The sequence below is a fragment of the Netta rufina genome (assembly GCF_964035555.1).
Source record: "Netta rufina genome assembly, chromosome: 8".
Taxonomy (NCBI): Eukaryota; Metazoa; Chordata; class Aves; order Anseriformes; family Anatidae; genus Netta; species Netta rufina.
Window position 1 is genome coordinate 6,384,791 of NC_140131.1, and position 15,750 is coordinate 6,400,540.

The window sequence follows — 15,750 nt, forward strand, 5'->3', positions numbered from 1 at the left end:
GCGGCTGTACCCGTCCCCTTCCTCTTATTGAAGCCCCCTTCCAACCAAAATAACCGTTTATGGCCACTTTTACCCTCCCAACCGCCCGGTTGAGAGCTGCGGAACCACCAGGTTTATTTGTCAGGAGGAAAAAAAAAGTCGACACCCCCCCCTCCCTGTACCCTGCCCCGTGTCCCGGCTGCCTGCCCTCAAGGCAGCGGGCTGGGCCGGCCCGAGGAGCAGCCCCCACCCCGCCACCTCCCCCTGCGCTTTCCAGCCGAGAGGGGCTGGCAGCACCGCCCACATCCGTCTCTCATCACTTCCTGGCCTTCAAAGATAAAAAAAAGGAAAAGAAAAAAAAAAAAAAAAAAAAAAAAAGAAACGAAAAAGATCACCGGAGCCGGTCCGACCGCGTCTCGGAGCTTCAGGGTCCGCCCCGGGGGTGCCGCCGCCATGAAGGCTCAGCCCGCGGCTGTCTCCATCTTCTGCCTGTGCCTGCTGCTGGCGGCCTCCGCAGCCGCCTCCGAAGGGCTCGGAAAGGGTCAGGCAAACGTTTCCTTCGTGCTTTCCTCTCACCCGCCGGCATTGCCGGGGAGCCGGGCGCGGGGGTCTCGGCGGCGAGGCTGGAAGGGGACCGGTGGGAGGGGGGGGGTCCGGGCTGGGTACCCCGACCCGCCGGCACTGCCTGCACAGCTCCCTGCGGCTGAGGGTGGTGCTGCCCTTCGGTACCAGGCGGCTTTTAAGCGGTTTTTGCCGTTGCAGCTTTTTTTTTCTGCTTCCACCCAAGCCACAGGGGGCTGCCCCGCTCTCAGGCAGCGCAGCCCCTCGGCGCCTGAGGTGCGCGGCGGCCCCGCCGCTGGCTCTTGGCAGGCGATGAATGGCACTTGCCCGGCTTCCCTGCTGCCTGGCCTGCCCTCCCCGTGTAATTAATTGCCGTGGTTAATGGCTGGCTCAGGCACGGCTCGCCAGGGCCCCGAGCTTCACCCTGGGCGGGCTGCCCCACGGGTGAATCTCCCAGGGCTGTGGTAACCCGCCCGGACCGCGGGCAGCGGGGCCTTGTGGTGCGAGGCCCCGTTATTTCCGTATCGGGATTGGCAAACTTTCATTCTGCGGTTAATCGACTTTCATTCAAAACAAACACGCTGTAACGTTTCGCGGAGTGCTTTTAAAATCGGGCTGATGCTCATCACAGACTGATTTTTAGTTTTAAAAAAGGCGCTTTCTTGCTTAGAACAATAGAAGATTTCCCGTGTTTGAACACGTTGGCCTTTGCAGTACCTGGTGTGTCAATATTCTGAGTAAACACGACTTCTGCTAACCCAACAGCTTTTACCTGTGCCACCATCAGCAAGTACGAACATAGCCTCATGTCTGCGGCTGACTGCCACGGATACGTGTGCGCGGACATGGAGGAGGCATCTCCGCCTTCCTATTAGCACAATTAAATATTTGATGTGTTGCATCATACATGGTCGTGGCAGTTCGTATCGGGAGATAAGCTAAGGTGATACAGATACTGTGCCAGCAGTTCAAACTTCCTGGACGCTGAAGTAAGGAGGCTTTGCTGGCCCTGCATTCAGCTTTCTTCAGCTGCCTTGCTGCAGGTGTCTACTGGAGACAATGTCCACTTGTAGTTGTGTCAGCAATGGGCAGGCTGTGGCTCCTGGTCCCCGTGTAGCTCCCAAAATCTGCCCCCTCAGTGAGGTTACAGCCTTTCCCAGGCATTGGGGGTTGCTGAGCATACCTCAGCGATGGGAAGGGGCATGCCAAGGCTGATGTTTGCTCTTTCAGCACAGCCCCATGTTACTGGAGCAATGAGACCTCTGGGGAAGTCTTCAAAAGGGGTTCATCTCTGAACAGTTCCCAGATCTCCTTCATCTCAGCTCTCCACATGGCTTTGAGCCGCATGATGGTAGTGGTGTGTTGGCTACAGGGTGAAAAAAATGGCAGTCCCTGCTTTACTGTTGTTGACATGGGCTTGTTTGGTTTATCTCAACAGACAAGACACAACAAGTCTTATTATCTGCTTGTTGGGTAGAATGTGTCCTGTGTTGTTCAATCACTGTAACATTCAGCAATCTGCATAACGGGGTTCTTTCTTACTCTTTGGTGACAATTATCATCAGTAGTAGTATTTAATGTAATAGTTATAGAGCAATTAATAATCATTTATTGGCCTATGTATTTTTTAAGGCCTAGTTATTTTGTGCTAGTTCACATTCAGTGGGATTTAGGAAGCCAGATGGTGACATGTTTAATTTGTCAGTAATCAGTTAATAAATGTTCACAGATCGAGGAAGAATGGAGAATAATCAGAAAGCACTTCAATTTTAATCTCTGCTCAGGGAATTTTGATGTCCTTTGCATATGTGTAAATATTCATGACTCTGTGGTTTGTTTTTGTTAATTAATTTCAGTGGGATTCCTTGTAAGACCATGTAGGTTGTAAGTATTCACAGAAGTCTTCTCAGGACTGGGATTATAATTTCTGGTAAAAAAGATTATATAATGCGTTGAAAATGTTCAAAGGGTTGGACTGTTTTCCTCTGATGATATGTTAAACTATGCAGCATTTATAAACCTTTCTCTCTGGCAGGTTTTGGAGATCATATTCATTGGAGAACGCTAGAAGATGGGAAGAAAGAGGCAGCGGCCAGGTATGTTACCTAGTTTTAAATACAGAAAAGTGGCTTTAAAAGTTTGTCAAGATTCTGTATCAATCCTAAATTTAGCCACAGAAAATACTAATTATTAACCAATATAAAGGTGGTTTAGGAGACTATTCAGATGTGGAATTAAATTATTGAAGTTCTATCATGTCTTTGAAAATAAAATATTTTTTGTGCATTTGTCACAGTAAAGATATGGACCCCAAACCCACAAACACATGCGTTAATGGTACTCAGTCCCCCTGAACTCAGCAGTGCTGATAGTTTCCATCAAAGTGGATGTGCCTATGTAGATTTGAGACCTCAACATGAGACAACTTGTTTTGTTACTGTCTGCAAAAAGAAGTCTTAAACTATAGTGAGCTGATAAGCTGTTTAAGTAGAACCTTCTGTAGGCTAAATTCTAAAACAACACTGTCTCTATGAAAACGTTTAAAAAATGACATTTTGGCGTATTTTTCTCACAATGTCTTGTTAAAAGATGAGGAAGAAATTTGCATGCTTATAAATTCTACTTACATTTTAAAACTTATAACCTAGATCTTACATTATTGTGACATTGGTGGAAATTCCTTATGCTTTCCAGGTTTGTAGTTTAATTGAATTTTGCTGTCAAACTGATCCACCTGTTGATTTCCACTCACTGTGCAAGGTCTAGTGATATTAACCCAGATGGTACAGTTCAGAAGTCTAGCAAACGTTTATAACTGGATATTTTAGCATTCATTTGATACACATGTACAAAAAAAAATAGACGATTTTGGTATTTGCAGGAACAATTGTAGTGTTACCTTGCAACAAAGCAGAGGAAGTTTTTAAATGGCACAGATAAAGGAGAGAGTGCTTAGGCAGGATGAGCATTTGTGCTCACAATCCCCCCTGGGCAGTGAAGAATGTGATGCACACTTGATTTGCCTTGCCAGAAACACAGACCAGTTCACTTGATGGAGGTTAGCAGTCTGACCTTAGGGCTGGCGATGAAAATTACATGAAATTATCTGTTATGTAGCAAGATGTATTGGGGACAATAGTACAGGAAGTTTCAAGACATTAAATCTGGCTCTGTAAATAGCACTCCCTGGATGTCTTGGAGGTCCTGGAAACAGTGTCTACATACGCTACAGGTTATTGTGGAGATGGAGACAGTTCATGCAGTTCTCCTGTGAAGGAAGGCTGAGAGAGCTGGAGCTGTTCAGCCTAAAGAGAAGGCTCGGGGGTGACCTTATTGCAGCTTTTCAATACCTAAAGGGGGCTTATAAAAAGATGGAGAGCGGCTCTTTGCTCAGCCAGATTATGACAGGATAAGGGAGAATGGTTTTAAACTAAAAGACGGGAGATTTGGATTAGATGTTAGGAGGAAATTCTTCACTCAGAGGGCTGCCCAGAGAGGTTGTGGATGCCCCATCCTTGGAGATGTTCAGGGCCAGGTTGGACAAGGCCCTGGGCAACCTGACCTAGTGGGTGCTGTCCTTTCCTATGGCCAGGGCTTGAAACTGGGTGATCCTTAAGGTCCCTTCCACCTACAACCATTCTATGATTCTGTGTATTTCTGAAAGCATCTCATTCTCGAAGATAACTACAGTACGATTGCACTTTTAAACAAAACACTTTGCAAATCGGCGGCACCACACCAGGGGCTGTGTGGTGATATCAGTGTCACGGTGCCAGGGGCTGTGTGGTGATTTCGGGTCTCACAGTGCTGGGGGCTGTGTGGTGATTTTGGTGTCACTGTGCCGGGGCGCATGGTAATTTCGGTGTCACAGTGCCGGGAGCTGTGTGGTGATTTCGGGTCTCACAGTGCCGGGGGCTGTATGGTGATTTCGGTGTCACCATGCCAGAGGCTGTGTGGTGGTTTCAGTGTCACCGTGCCAGGTGCCGTGAGGTGATTTCGGGTCTCACAGTGCCAGGGGCAGCCTCCTGGCTGCCCACGCCGCCCCGCTGTGAGGAGACCCTCACGGGTGCCCCCTGTGGCGGCGCCGCGGGGCCGCTGTCAGGCCGTGCCGCCATGGCGACGAGCCGGAGCCCGGCGGAAGCAGTCGCGGCCCCGTCCGGGTCAGGATGGCGGCGCGGTGGGCGCTGAGGGGAGGATGCCGCTGGTGGTGCTGTGCGGGCCGCCGGGCAGCGGCAAGAGCCGGCGGGCGGCGGAGCTGCGGGAGGCGCTGGACGGCCCGGAGCGGCGGGCGCACGTCGTGACCGAGGCGGAGGGCGGCCGGGCGGCGCTGAGGGCCGAGGTGGAGCGGCGGCTGAGCCGGCGGGACGTGGTGATCGTGGACGCGGGCAACGAGCTGCGGAGCGGCCGCTACGAGCTGTACTGCGCGGCGCGGCAGGCGGGCACGGCGCTCTGCCTCCTGCACTGCGCCGCCGGCCCCCCCGAGCCGCCCTTCGAGGCTCCGGATCCCCGCAACCGCTGGGACCGGCCTCTCTTCACCGTGCGGGGCGAGGAGCCGCTGCCTCTGGCCGAGATCCGAGCCGCCCTCTTCGACAGCACCCCGCCGCCGCCGCACCGGGCCACCCGCAGCCAGCCCCTGCAGTCGTGCGAGTTCCTGCACCGCCTCGACAGAGCCACGCAGGACGTGGTGGCCGCCGTGGTGGCTGCCCAGAGGAGCGGGGTGCTGCCCGGGGAAGAGGTGCGTGTCCCCGGGGTGGTGGAAGGGCTGGTGCTCACTCGGCCCGTCAGCATGGCCGAGCTGAGCCGGCTGCGCAGGCAGTTCATCAGCTACACCAAGATGCAGCCCAGCGATGAAAACCTGCCCCAGCTGGCCAGCATGTTCCTGCAGTACCTGAGCCGCAGCATCCAGTGAAGACGAGGCCCTGGGCCAAAGCGCTGCCAGCAGCAGGAGTGTGCCTCCCAGCCACTGACCTGAGGAGCTCATGGCCCACCTGTCGCATATCGTGACATATAGCAGCAGCAGGATGCTGTGTCCCTGCTGACATTTTACTGCTAAGAGGATCCCTATGGAGACTCTCCTGCCACCCTCCCCACCGCATTCTCCCCACGTGTGTTTTTCCAAGAGACCTTGTTGCATCCCCAAGCAAGCGAAGTCTCCTGTGGAGACCTAAACCCCAATAATCATGTAATATATGAATGTCAGAGGCTGAAGATAGAGACCATAAGGAAAACTTGTCCCCTGTGCATTGGCTGTGTGTATGTGGTTAATAAGAAGATTGCTTTTCCAAGGCTGTCTCCAGATATGTCAAACTGCAGAAAGGACTTCAGTTCCCAGACTGGAACAGGCTGTATTCTTAGGATATAACTTCAAAAAAATCCTATTGAACCTAGGAGACAGATTTGCGAGCTCAGCACAACAGAAGGGTGCTGGCTTAGCCAACTTAAACCTCTCTATTTCAGGTTTAACAATAAAACGTGCCTTAAATGGAGTAGATTTAATTTACCCGTGGGACTGTTTTATTGAAATAACTTGCTATGGCTTTTCTGTGCAAGGTCATCATTAAATGCTTTTAAAAACACTAATTGTTTCAGAGTGAGTGCTCTTGTGCTCTTCTAAGAAGGATGAACTAAAAAGGCAATGACTGCTCTGGGTTAAACTCTCTCTAAGTCTGTACTGGCTGTGACTGGGTAACTCATTTTTGTGCTTAGTTTCAACTAATTCAGTCTTTGCTGTACTGCATTTATGGCTTAGATACGCTTTTCACGTTCTTGTGGGTTCTTCATCCCTCATTTAAATAAATGTTGTTGGGTTCTGTTTTTAATTGTGTAGTGCTACCTGGGAGGAAATGGTAAAGTGGGGCAAGAAGGGACACTTCACTGATTTGCTTGGCATTGGCTATTTATCTAGCATACCAATTGCTAAATGGACTTAGGCATTTCAGAACTGAGAAATGACTACAAAAATGTTTTGATGTAAATAAAATTAAATTATCTCTCAAAGAGAATAAAGCTGATGAAATACATACAGTATTACTAAAACTTTTGTGAGTTCTGTCCAGCTAAGAGTTTGTATTCCAGGACTCTGAGCAGTTGCATTTAAAATCTGCATTGAAAATCTCTCTTAAAAAAAAAAAAAAAAAAAAAAAAAAGTAAAAGCGTGGTGCAGTACCAAGGATCATGTGTTTCTGGTAACTCTTCTGACATGAAGATCCTTGATGATAAGGACAGTGCATATTTTCCAGACTTCAATTGGCGTCATCTTGAGAAAGGAGCAAAATCATGTTGGACTGTATAAAAACTGAAAAAAGTATATTTTTGTCATCAGGGAGAAGGCACAGATGTAACATGAGCTTTACCAGCAAAATGTGTGTTCTTGCTCCTTACTGCAAAGTCCTATGTAAAGAAGACGACAGCAATTGCTTAGTAATAAATGCCAGGCTTCTGTTTGAACTATTCCAAATGTTACTTCCTTCCTCTCCACGCATTACTGAAAGCTGTAACTTAAAGCTGGTAGGGAGTTCTTTTCATACCAATCTGCAGATGAAGGAAAACGTGTCCTTCAGATCAGCTAGTCATTATTTGCCATTGTTCACAGTGGTGTTTGCTTGGTGTTACCTTAAAGAAGTATCTATATAGTATGTTCTCTGTGTACCTTTCTAGATTCCTTCTTTTATTTTGCCTAATTTTAGGTTGTTCTTACTATTTTGAAAGCTGTATCACTATTAGTAGCTTCCCTTGGATACTCTTCCATAGCTAAAGGGAATTAATGGTAAGAGAACAAGGATGAGATTCCCAATTCCTTGTTCTTAGTCTTTTGTAGTTTATTGTGCTAGTCTGCTCTCACTACTTCAGCTGTTTGAAAAGTGTTTTGAAGGACTTCCACCTGCAAAAAGTGTGGAGGTAGGTATTGTACTACGTAAATGTATTCCATAGCAATAAAAATCACCTGTAAGTGTGTCACTTTCCTTGTTAGAAAGGTAAACTTCATGTAAAATAGGCAAGGTATTTTAGTGAGAGCACTGAAGTGGTGGATTAATTGAATCACCAGCATTTACAACAGGAAATAGGTGAAATTCTTTGTGTTTAAGGCCTCTTTGTCTAATCACATAATGCAGCCTGAATGCATTACAAAGGAGCTTAGAGAATTCAAACTTGTTAAGCTTGAATTCGTCAGAAGGTGAAATGCTAAGGGGATTTTTTAGAACAAGGTTAAATGAGACATAGGCAATGGAATCAACCTCCAGGTAGTGTAGGTAGTGAAGGTTAAGTGAAGACTTCAGGAAGAGAGATGGAGAATAATATTCACATGATGTACTTGTATTCACATGATGTACTGGACACGCTGAACTTAATACTCTGAGTTGTCGCAAAAAAAGCATTTCTCTATATTCATTCTACAGTGAACTTAGGCTCTTCACTTTGGTCCTTCTACCTTTTACTTTATTTAGGCTACACTTCCACACAGCTCCCTTCCTTCTTGGTCCTGGCACTTCTCACACTTGTTTCAGCATACCAGCACGTGGGAAACTAGCCTGGAAGCTGACGGGTTTGCCAGGTTACTGTGTTTGATTGTTGCTCAGTGATCCCAGATCTTAATCGTGGGAGGCTGCAGAAAGAAGTGTCTGAAACATGCAGACCATAACGGGGAAAGGGGTGGATGGATGACTGTCACCCCCTGCATTGGCTTAAGTGGCTGTGCAAATCCCTTCTGAGATCTCTCACGTAGCTGGTGTGACTAACCCCTGCCTTTTTAAAAAAAACAAACACATGACCAGTTGTGCTTCTATGCATGTCTGAACTAATGACACCAAACCTTTCAAAAAGAAAGTCTCCTACTCCACAAGTCATTGGTTGGCATTTCTAATAAATTATTTTGATGTGTGTTTAAGATTGGAAAACTTGCGAGGCAGCAAAACCTACAAATGCAGATGAATCTCTCTGCATCTCCATATTTGCTATTACATATAGCCTTTGTAGAAGGCCTGATTGTTAAAATGTACAAGTAATAGAATTTAGAAATAATATGGTAATAGTTGAGATGCTTGGCTGTAAGCTTTATTTGACAATTATTTTTCTTTTTTTATTTGAAGTGGTTTGCCTCTTATGGTTATCATCCACAAGTCTTGGTGTGGAGCTTGCAAAGGTGAGTGTATTTAACACTAAAGCTTGATGGAATTTCTAATGAACTTTTGTATGCAGATTGTGTAACGTGAGAAACATGAACTTTGCATTCGAAATGCAGTTAGCTGTCCTTAAATTTCATGTGGAGCAGTGCAATATCACACCACTTAACCTGTTAGCACTGCCAGAAGTCAGCCATGCTTGCACGCCGGCAAAGTAACATGAAATGCTGCCCGTCTGTAGTGGCTGCAGATTTTCCTGCACTTTGCTTATAGCAAATGGGAGAGAAGGAACGATCTCTGAGAATTAAGAGATTGCCCTTAAATTGCCCTTACTTTCGGCTGGTGGTTCTTCGAAGGTGAGGCTTTTTCAGCATCACAAAGGAACAAGCTAGTCATAATGACTAGACCGAGGCTGAACTAGCTGAGTAAGAAATGATTTACAGCAAGCTTTTTGCTTCTGTTCCATTGGTTCCAAAATGACTGCATACATGGATGTCTGTTGGCCAGGCTTCATCATGTGGCAGGTCAGCAGGGATTGCTTCAGTTACTGCCTCTTCTGAGCCTGACTTGAACAGCCTGACACATATATTCCATTTACCCACTGCTCATTGAAAATTACTAGCTCTCTAGAGGCAGGAATGGAGTAGAGTTTCTGTGTTGACCTGAAAACCTGAAATATTTTCCATATTTACACATCTCTCTCTGTCTCTCTCTCCCTCCCTCCTTAATTAGCTTTGAAGCCAAAGTTTGCTGAATCTAAGGAGATCTCCGAACTTGCCCATAATTTTGTTATGGTCAACCTCGAGGTAGGATACGCTCTGATTTGTATCCACGTTACTGCTTAGTAATTAAGTATTTGGAATCCTCATTAACTGGTTGCATCTGTTTTTTGTCTACGTCCTAACACTTGCACTTCTGAGTAGGTATGCAGGATGGTTGATGTAGCTAATTGTTTTTATTTTTTTCAGTATAGTTATATTAATTGTGTTTATAAACCTGACTGCCCTTGTCTTTTTAACAATTTGTACCGCATACCAGTCTGTCGCCACTGTAAAGGAATTCATATTCATTCTCTCCTGATGTATAAAACATTTCTAAACCAAAGCAAAGTTTAATGCAAATTGACAGGAAAAAAAAAAAAGAAAAAAAGAAAAAAAGATTATTTTGATAAATTATACTTGTTTAGGTGGAAATAACCTTATTTTCTTTGAAAGTGGAAGATACTGCAGTACCTATTGTCTGTTCAAGTTGTAAATTGCTCAGGGTAAATGGAATCTGAAGGCAACAGCTTGTTTCTTTAAAATGAGTACTGTGTTTTGTTAGATATCTTTCTAATACATTCTCTCTTTTCTGTCTTGCTTTGATAGGATGATGAAGAGCCAAAGGATGAAGCCTTTAGTCCTGATGGAGGTTACATTCCTAGAATCCTTTTCATGGGTAAGACATTCACAGCTTTTGTATCCATTCACAGGATCATGTTCTTACTATTGCCACCCAAATTTCCTGTCTGATTTCTTCTTTCATAGACCCCAGTGGAAAAGTTCACCCAGAAATCATAAATGAGAAAGGAAACCCCAGCTACAAGTATTTCTATACCAATGCTGATCAAGGTATGTGAAAACTAAGTTGAAGTGTAAGAGCTCCAGGTGGAGTTCTGGGTGTGTTCCAAGTGAAGGACAACACCTTCACTTTTTTGTGGAGAAAAATGATACATGACAGCATAACTAGGAGCTGTTACATCGGTGAGTGAGTGACTCTTTGTGCTTTGAGGAACCATGTTCAGAATCATGATTCACCTTAATACCTACCATAATGTCTCTAGGACCTAAGCTGCCTCCATCTGTCACATAGAAAATCATCCAATTCACAAATAGTTGAGAGAAGAGCAGAAGCCTGTTTTTTTGTTCGTTTTTGTTTGTTTGTTTGTTTTTGTTTTGTTTTGTTTTGTTTTCCCCTTGGGTAGTTTTGTAGATTTACATTCTGTGTACACATATAACTCTGTTGATTTGAAATACATTCATTACCAGGACACCTTGTTTTTCTCTTTAGATTAATAGTTGATCTCTCTCTGTCTGATCTTTCAGTTGTCCAAGGGATGAAGGAGGCCCAAGAGAAGCTCACAGGTGATGCTTTCAAACAAAAACACCTGGGTGATGAACTATAATGAATACACTGAATGACGCTTTCCCATCCCTTCAAAACTCTAAATGGCAATGATTAAACTGACCAAGAATGTAGATGCACTGGAGGGACGTGATTCTCCTGTCAACAATGTTAGGTTAAACCCTGTTTGGAGTTCACACACATGCATCACTTTCAGTGTTATCTCCTCCTCTGCCTGGCTGTGTGTACTGTAATGATTTTTTGCAACTAGATAATGTGCAAACACATCAATTCATGTGTTTGAGCAACCACTAATATTGGTGTTAAAAGGGAGGTGTGTAGGGCAAAACATTAATTTGAAGACAAACAGTGTGATTGGAATAACTAGAAGTAGCCGACATTTTGATGCTTAATCAGGGTTGGATCCCTCTTTTCTCACTGGTATTATTGTGTGATCCCATTGTTTTATTGGGGATTCATATGAGTGGGACATGTACCTGGGCCAGGTGTTTTCTAGACATCCCAAACCATAAATTTTGCCACTAAGCCAAGTAGAGTAAATTTCATCAATGTCCAAGTAGCATGTAAAATTATTAGCTCTGCAAACATATTTTTATGTAAAACTCTGTGTGATTCATCCTTATTTGCCTTTGGGCAGAAACTGAATTTACTCACCTTTTGATTGTCTGACTGAGTGAAGGTGGGTTATGTTGAAGCATTACGGGGAATCCCCTTTTATTCTTTGAATGTTTTTGGCTAATGCCTTGCCATCACATTGTACTGTATTTTTGTACCAGGGTGAAAAATTAAACCTTTTTAAACATAAGCATGCAGTGTTTTTTGATGAAGGGCATAGTTTTCCATTCTTAAAGACTGGGGAATATATTTGTGTTTATGTTGCAGTGGTTATTAGTGCTGAATGTCACAGCTGAAGAAGGTTTCTCTTTTATATAATTAAAATATAACAGTTGCTTTTCATGTAATTGTAATTCAGCCATTATTACGCTAACAAATACTGCTGAGGTCAAGGTTATACTTAGTGTTTATCTACTGGAACTGAAAAGAAAAATAGAGGGGAAAAATCCCTTCACTTTACCTGCTGGTAAGGGTGCATCATTGGTTCATGTTCAACTTGTTCTCCCCCACATCCCTTCCTGCAAAGCTGCTTTCCAGCCTGTTGGCCCCTGGCCTGCACTGATTCATGGGTTGTTTCTCCCAGGGGAAGAACTTTGCATTTCCACACGTTGAGCTTCCTGATAGTTCTCTCTGCCTATTTTTTTCCAGCCTGTTAAGGTCTTTCTGAATGGCAGTACAAGTGTCTGGTTATCAACTGCTCTCCCCAGTTTCGTATCATCTGCCAGCTTCCCAAGCATGTGATTGACCTGTCCGTGCAGGTTGCTAATGGAGATGTTGAAATGTCCACCCTTTGGTTACTCCACTAGCAACCACACCCTTTGAGCCCAGCAGTTCTATCAGTTTCAGTCACCTCACTGTCCGTTTACATAGCCAGTGCTTCAGTTTGTCTATGAGAATGCTATGGGAGACAGTCAAAAGCCTTTCTAAAGTCTTAAAAAAAAATGAAAGTCTTAGTCTTAGACTTAGTAAAGCCAGTATAAACAACACCCACTGCTCTCCCCTCATCCACTGAAATAGTCATCTAAAGGAAAAAATCCTGTCCAAGAGGCACTTGCCATAACTTCCAATAACAAACGCAGAGAGATAATTTTCTACAGATAATTTTTTAAAAGCTACCTGAGGATGTTAGTTGGGAAAAACTGTTGAATACAATAAAACCAACATGCCTACTGAGTCCATTTTTACTGTTAGTAGTGGTATGAATTTTACTTTCCAGACCATTCTGCCTTAAAGGGTTTTTAGACAGTAATACTCAATTGAGCACTAAAAGACAAGGACTCAGTGGAGATAATGGGATTATTGCACATTGCAATTACCCTGTTCAGCTACTAAAAGTTGTTGTACAAGTTTTATACTCTGCTCCTCTTGCAAATTGTCTAATAAATTGTCAGATTGAACTCAGCAACTGTTCTCAAGTTGTATCAGCCTTCAAAGTAAATAATTCTGTGTAAGTCCTGAAAAATGATTTGTGTTCTGCAAAATTGTATTTTTTTCCCAGATGTATCAGTTGACCTAATAAAAAACAGGTCCTGTCTGATGCTCCTTACTTCCTTTATAGCCTTTGATGAACACAACTGTAAAAACTCGTTGCTATGTGTTTTTCTGCTTGCCACCAGGGGGAGGACTCTGCTTGCTCATCTGGGATATGATTCAACAAATAATAATTATGAAAACCAATCTAGGTTTCAGAATAGCAGGGTACAACTTTGTGATTTTCCAGGCATGCTTTCTCGGCAGCTCTGCATTTGTCTTAACTCTGCAGTGAAGTTATAGCCTGTGACATGCACATCATTTGTCCCAAAGCCTTGCTTTACAAATGCTCTGATGTCAGAAGCAAACATTGCCTCTAAGTAATTTTTAGAAAGTTCTCTATCTACAGAGATCTCCCTTTGGTGACAGATGTGGGAAGTGTGCTTCATCATTTAAGACCATTCTTATTCAAAATTAATCTCCATCACCACTTCTCTGATGCATCCCCATTTTCTCTTGCTACCTGCTAGTTTTATACGTGGAAATTTTAGCTACTAATTCCTAATGCAGATTCTTTACACCCTTCTGTTTTTTGATCTAGTGGTTGGTATTTTGAAATAGTGGTTGGTATTTTCTGCCATGCAGAGGGATACATCTTGAATCTTTCTTCCAAGAGCTACTGCATGTATATTGTGTAACTTGATGCATGCAAGCAACTCCATGGGGTTTTCAGGAGCTTCTTCCAGGTCACTGTTGTTGTAGTTGAGTCTAAAGTTAATTATACACTGCAGCAGCTCGACAGTGCACAGTAACCAAGGCCTCAGATTAGTTTGCCCCCATCAGCTTCATTTTGCTTTCCTGTCTATTTGCATATGACTTGCAGTAAACCTCCATCCTTACGTAACTTCTGTAGATACGCCACAGAAATCCCCTTGGATTCTCAGCTTCTCCATTTATGGGGATAACAAAACCCAAAGACACTTCAAAATTCTTAGTATAGACACAGGGAAGTGCCAGGCCAAATCAATCTCGTGTAAACAAACATGCTGTCAGCTCCCTTCTTCCCAGAAACAACCCACAGAGGAAAAATGCAAAGTTAATTAAAGAGTGACTAGATTGCAGCTAGCCATCTGGCTGCTTAGGAACAGAGGTTGCTCTGTGCACCTGGGGCTGAGCAGGCTTTAAGGAAGTGTCAGCTAGAGACTCGGGAAACCTTTCCTTCACCACGTTTCACAGCAGGGAACAAAAGTGCAACGGGGAGGAACACCAGCACTGCCAGAGCAACCTGTCCGTCATTCTGGCATGCTGAGAGTTTAGGAGGTTCCTAGTCAAATGCACTTTCATCCCCATGTCTGTTTGGCTGCCATTGTATCTAACTTGTATCAAACTGCTAATGAGCTTCATTCGTTGTCCTCACAAACAGCTTATGCAACAAACAGCTCTGCAGTGAGATACTAGTAAGTCTGTGTGGATGCAAGTCATATATCCTTGGAGGTGATGGAACTTTTCACTGCCAATTCACGTGTATTTCAAGGAAAGGGTAAGGTCAATCTAAAAGGTTGCATCCCTCTTCCAGAGAGCTGTGTAAGTTGTCTTAGGGGCTAGCTAGCAGGTGAGTTTGCTGTCTGAAGGGAACCAAGAAACAACTACGAAGGTCTGTTAACTGGTGAAAGTCACTTTGCCTCAAAACTATCTGGCATATTATTAACACATTCCCCCTTTCTTTCTCCAAGAAACAGGTGCCAATTTGTTAAGCAGTTTAGTCAAATAAACTCAGTTTGCTTTTCCTTTCAAAGTTTGTCTAGCGTAAGGAGTGGCTGCGCGCAGTTCCCAGGCCTGCCATTGTCTGGGGAACACCACTCCTAGAAGAGGTGGTGATTCACTCCTGCGCCGCCAGCCCGCTGCCACCACGTCAGCGTGCCGAGGAGGAGGCATCTCAGCTGCCAGCCAGTTCCTGTGGCCTGTCACCTGTCACAGGCAGAGGGGACAGGGTGCGAGGCTTCTGCGATCTCCTCCAGGTTTTGACAAATACGGCATCATTTTGTAATGGCTAAATTTGTGCTAGATTGCTTTGATTAGGGACAAGAGAGAGAGAGAGAGAGAGACAGAGACCAAGCTTCTCCATTCATAACTACCCTGGAAGCAGAAACTGGCTGACCTGTGCTTTAAGCATTCCAGGTTGTGACTCAGAGCAGCAGGAAATGTGACACGCCACCGGTGCTGGCACTCGTCCCGGGACAGGCGCAGAGCAGCCCATCAAGGTGCAGGGAGCAGGCAGGGTACGTCCTGGGCACGGGATCACCAAGGGGTGGCTGCTGTAAAAACAATTGAGCATTTCTGAGCTGCTCCTGTGTTCTCCTTCCTCCAACCAAAACAGGTGACTCTTCCTCCATTTCCCACGTCTCTGCGATGATGGGATGAAAGGGAGACAACTTGCTAGAGTTTCCCCCTTGTTGGAAGGGCGTGATGCCATTGCTGCCACCCCAGGGAAGGGGATGAAGGCCTGTGGGAGCTGGGCTTCAGGGCAGCACAGGCTGGACTGTGCCTGGCTAGGGCTGTAGGTAACCAGTTGCTGGTTAGGGATTGTTTACTGGTATGTACTCATTTTTGAGCCATTTAGTACAAGCACAGTATGAGGGAGGTAGAAGTGCTGCAGAAATATTAATTGGTGAGAACTGCAGATGTTCTCCCTGCTTTCTGAGCATGTTTCAGGACACAACATAACATGCTGTGCATAAGAGAAACTCTGTTGGCAGCACAGGCAAATTTGGATGTCACTTTATTGTGCAGTTTCTGGTATGATCCGTTTGCAAATGACATTTTTAGGAATTTTGGTGCACTAGTTCTGATGAAGAGGATGAAATTCACACACCTCTTGGAC

The 15,750-nt window shown here is 44.9% G+C and overlaps 2 protein-coding genes across 2 annotated transcripts; both read left to right on the top strand.

Annotated features, from left to right (window-relative positions):
- Positions 1-270: 270 nt before the first annotated feature.
- Positions 271-12,945, top strand: TXNDC12 (thioredoxin domain containing 12). The gene is made up of 7 exons (XM_084290919.1): positions 271-520; positions 2,576-2,636; positions 8,628-8,680; positions 9,393-9,466; positions 10,028-10,097; positions 10,187-10,270; positions 10,745-12,945. Exons 1-7 carry the CDS (start codon positions 433-435, stop codon positions 10,822-10,824), a joined length of 510 nt encoding a protein of 169 aa, XP_084147045.1. The 5' UTR covers positions 271-432; the 3' UTR covers positions 10,825-12,945.
- On the top strand, positions 4,710-6,907 carry KTI12 (KTI12 chromatin associated homolog). The gene has a single exon (XM_084290858.1). The coding sequence runs from the start codon at positions 4,736-4,738 to the stop codon at positions 5,447-5,449; it is 714 nt and encodes a 237-aa protein (XP_084146984.1). The 5' UTR covers positions 4,710-4,735; the 3' UTR covers positions 5,450-6,907.
- Positions 12,946-15,750: the final 2,805 nt, after the last annotated feature.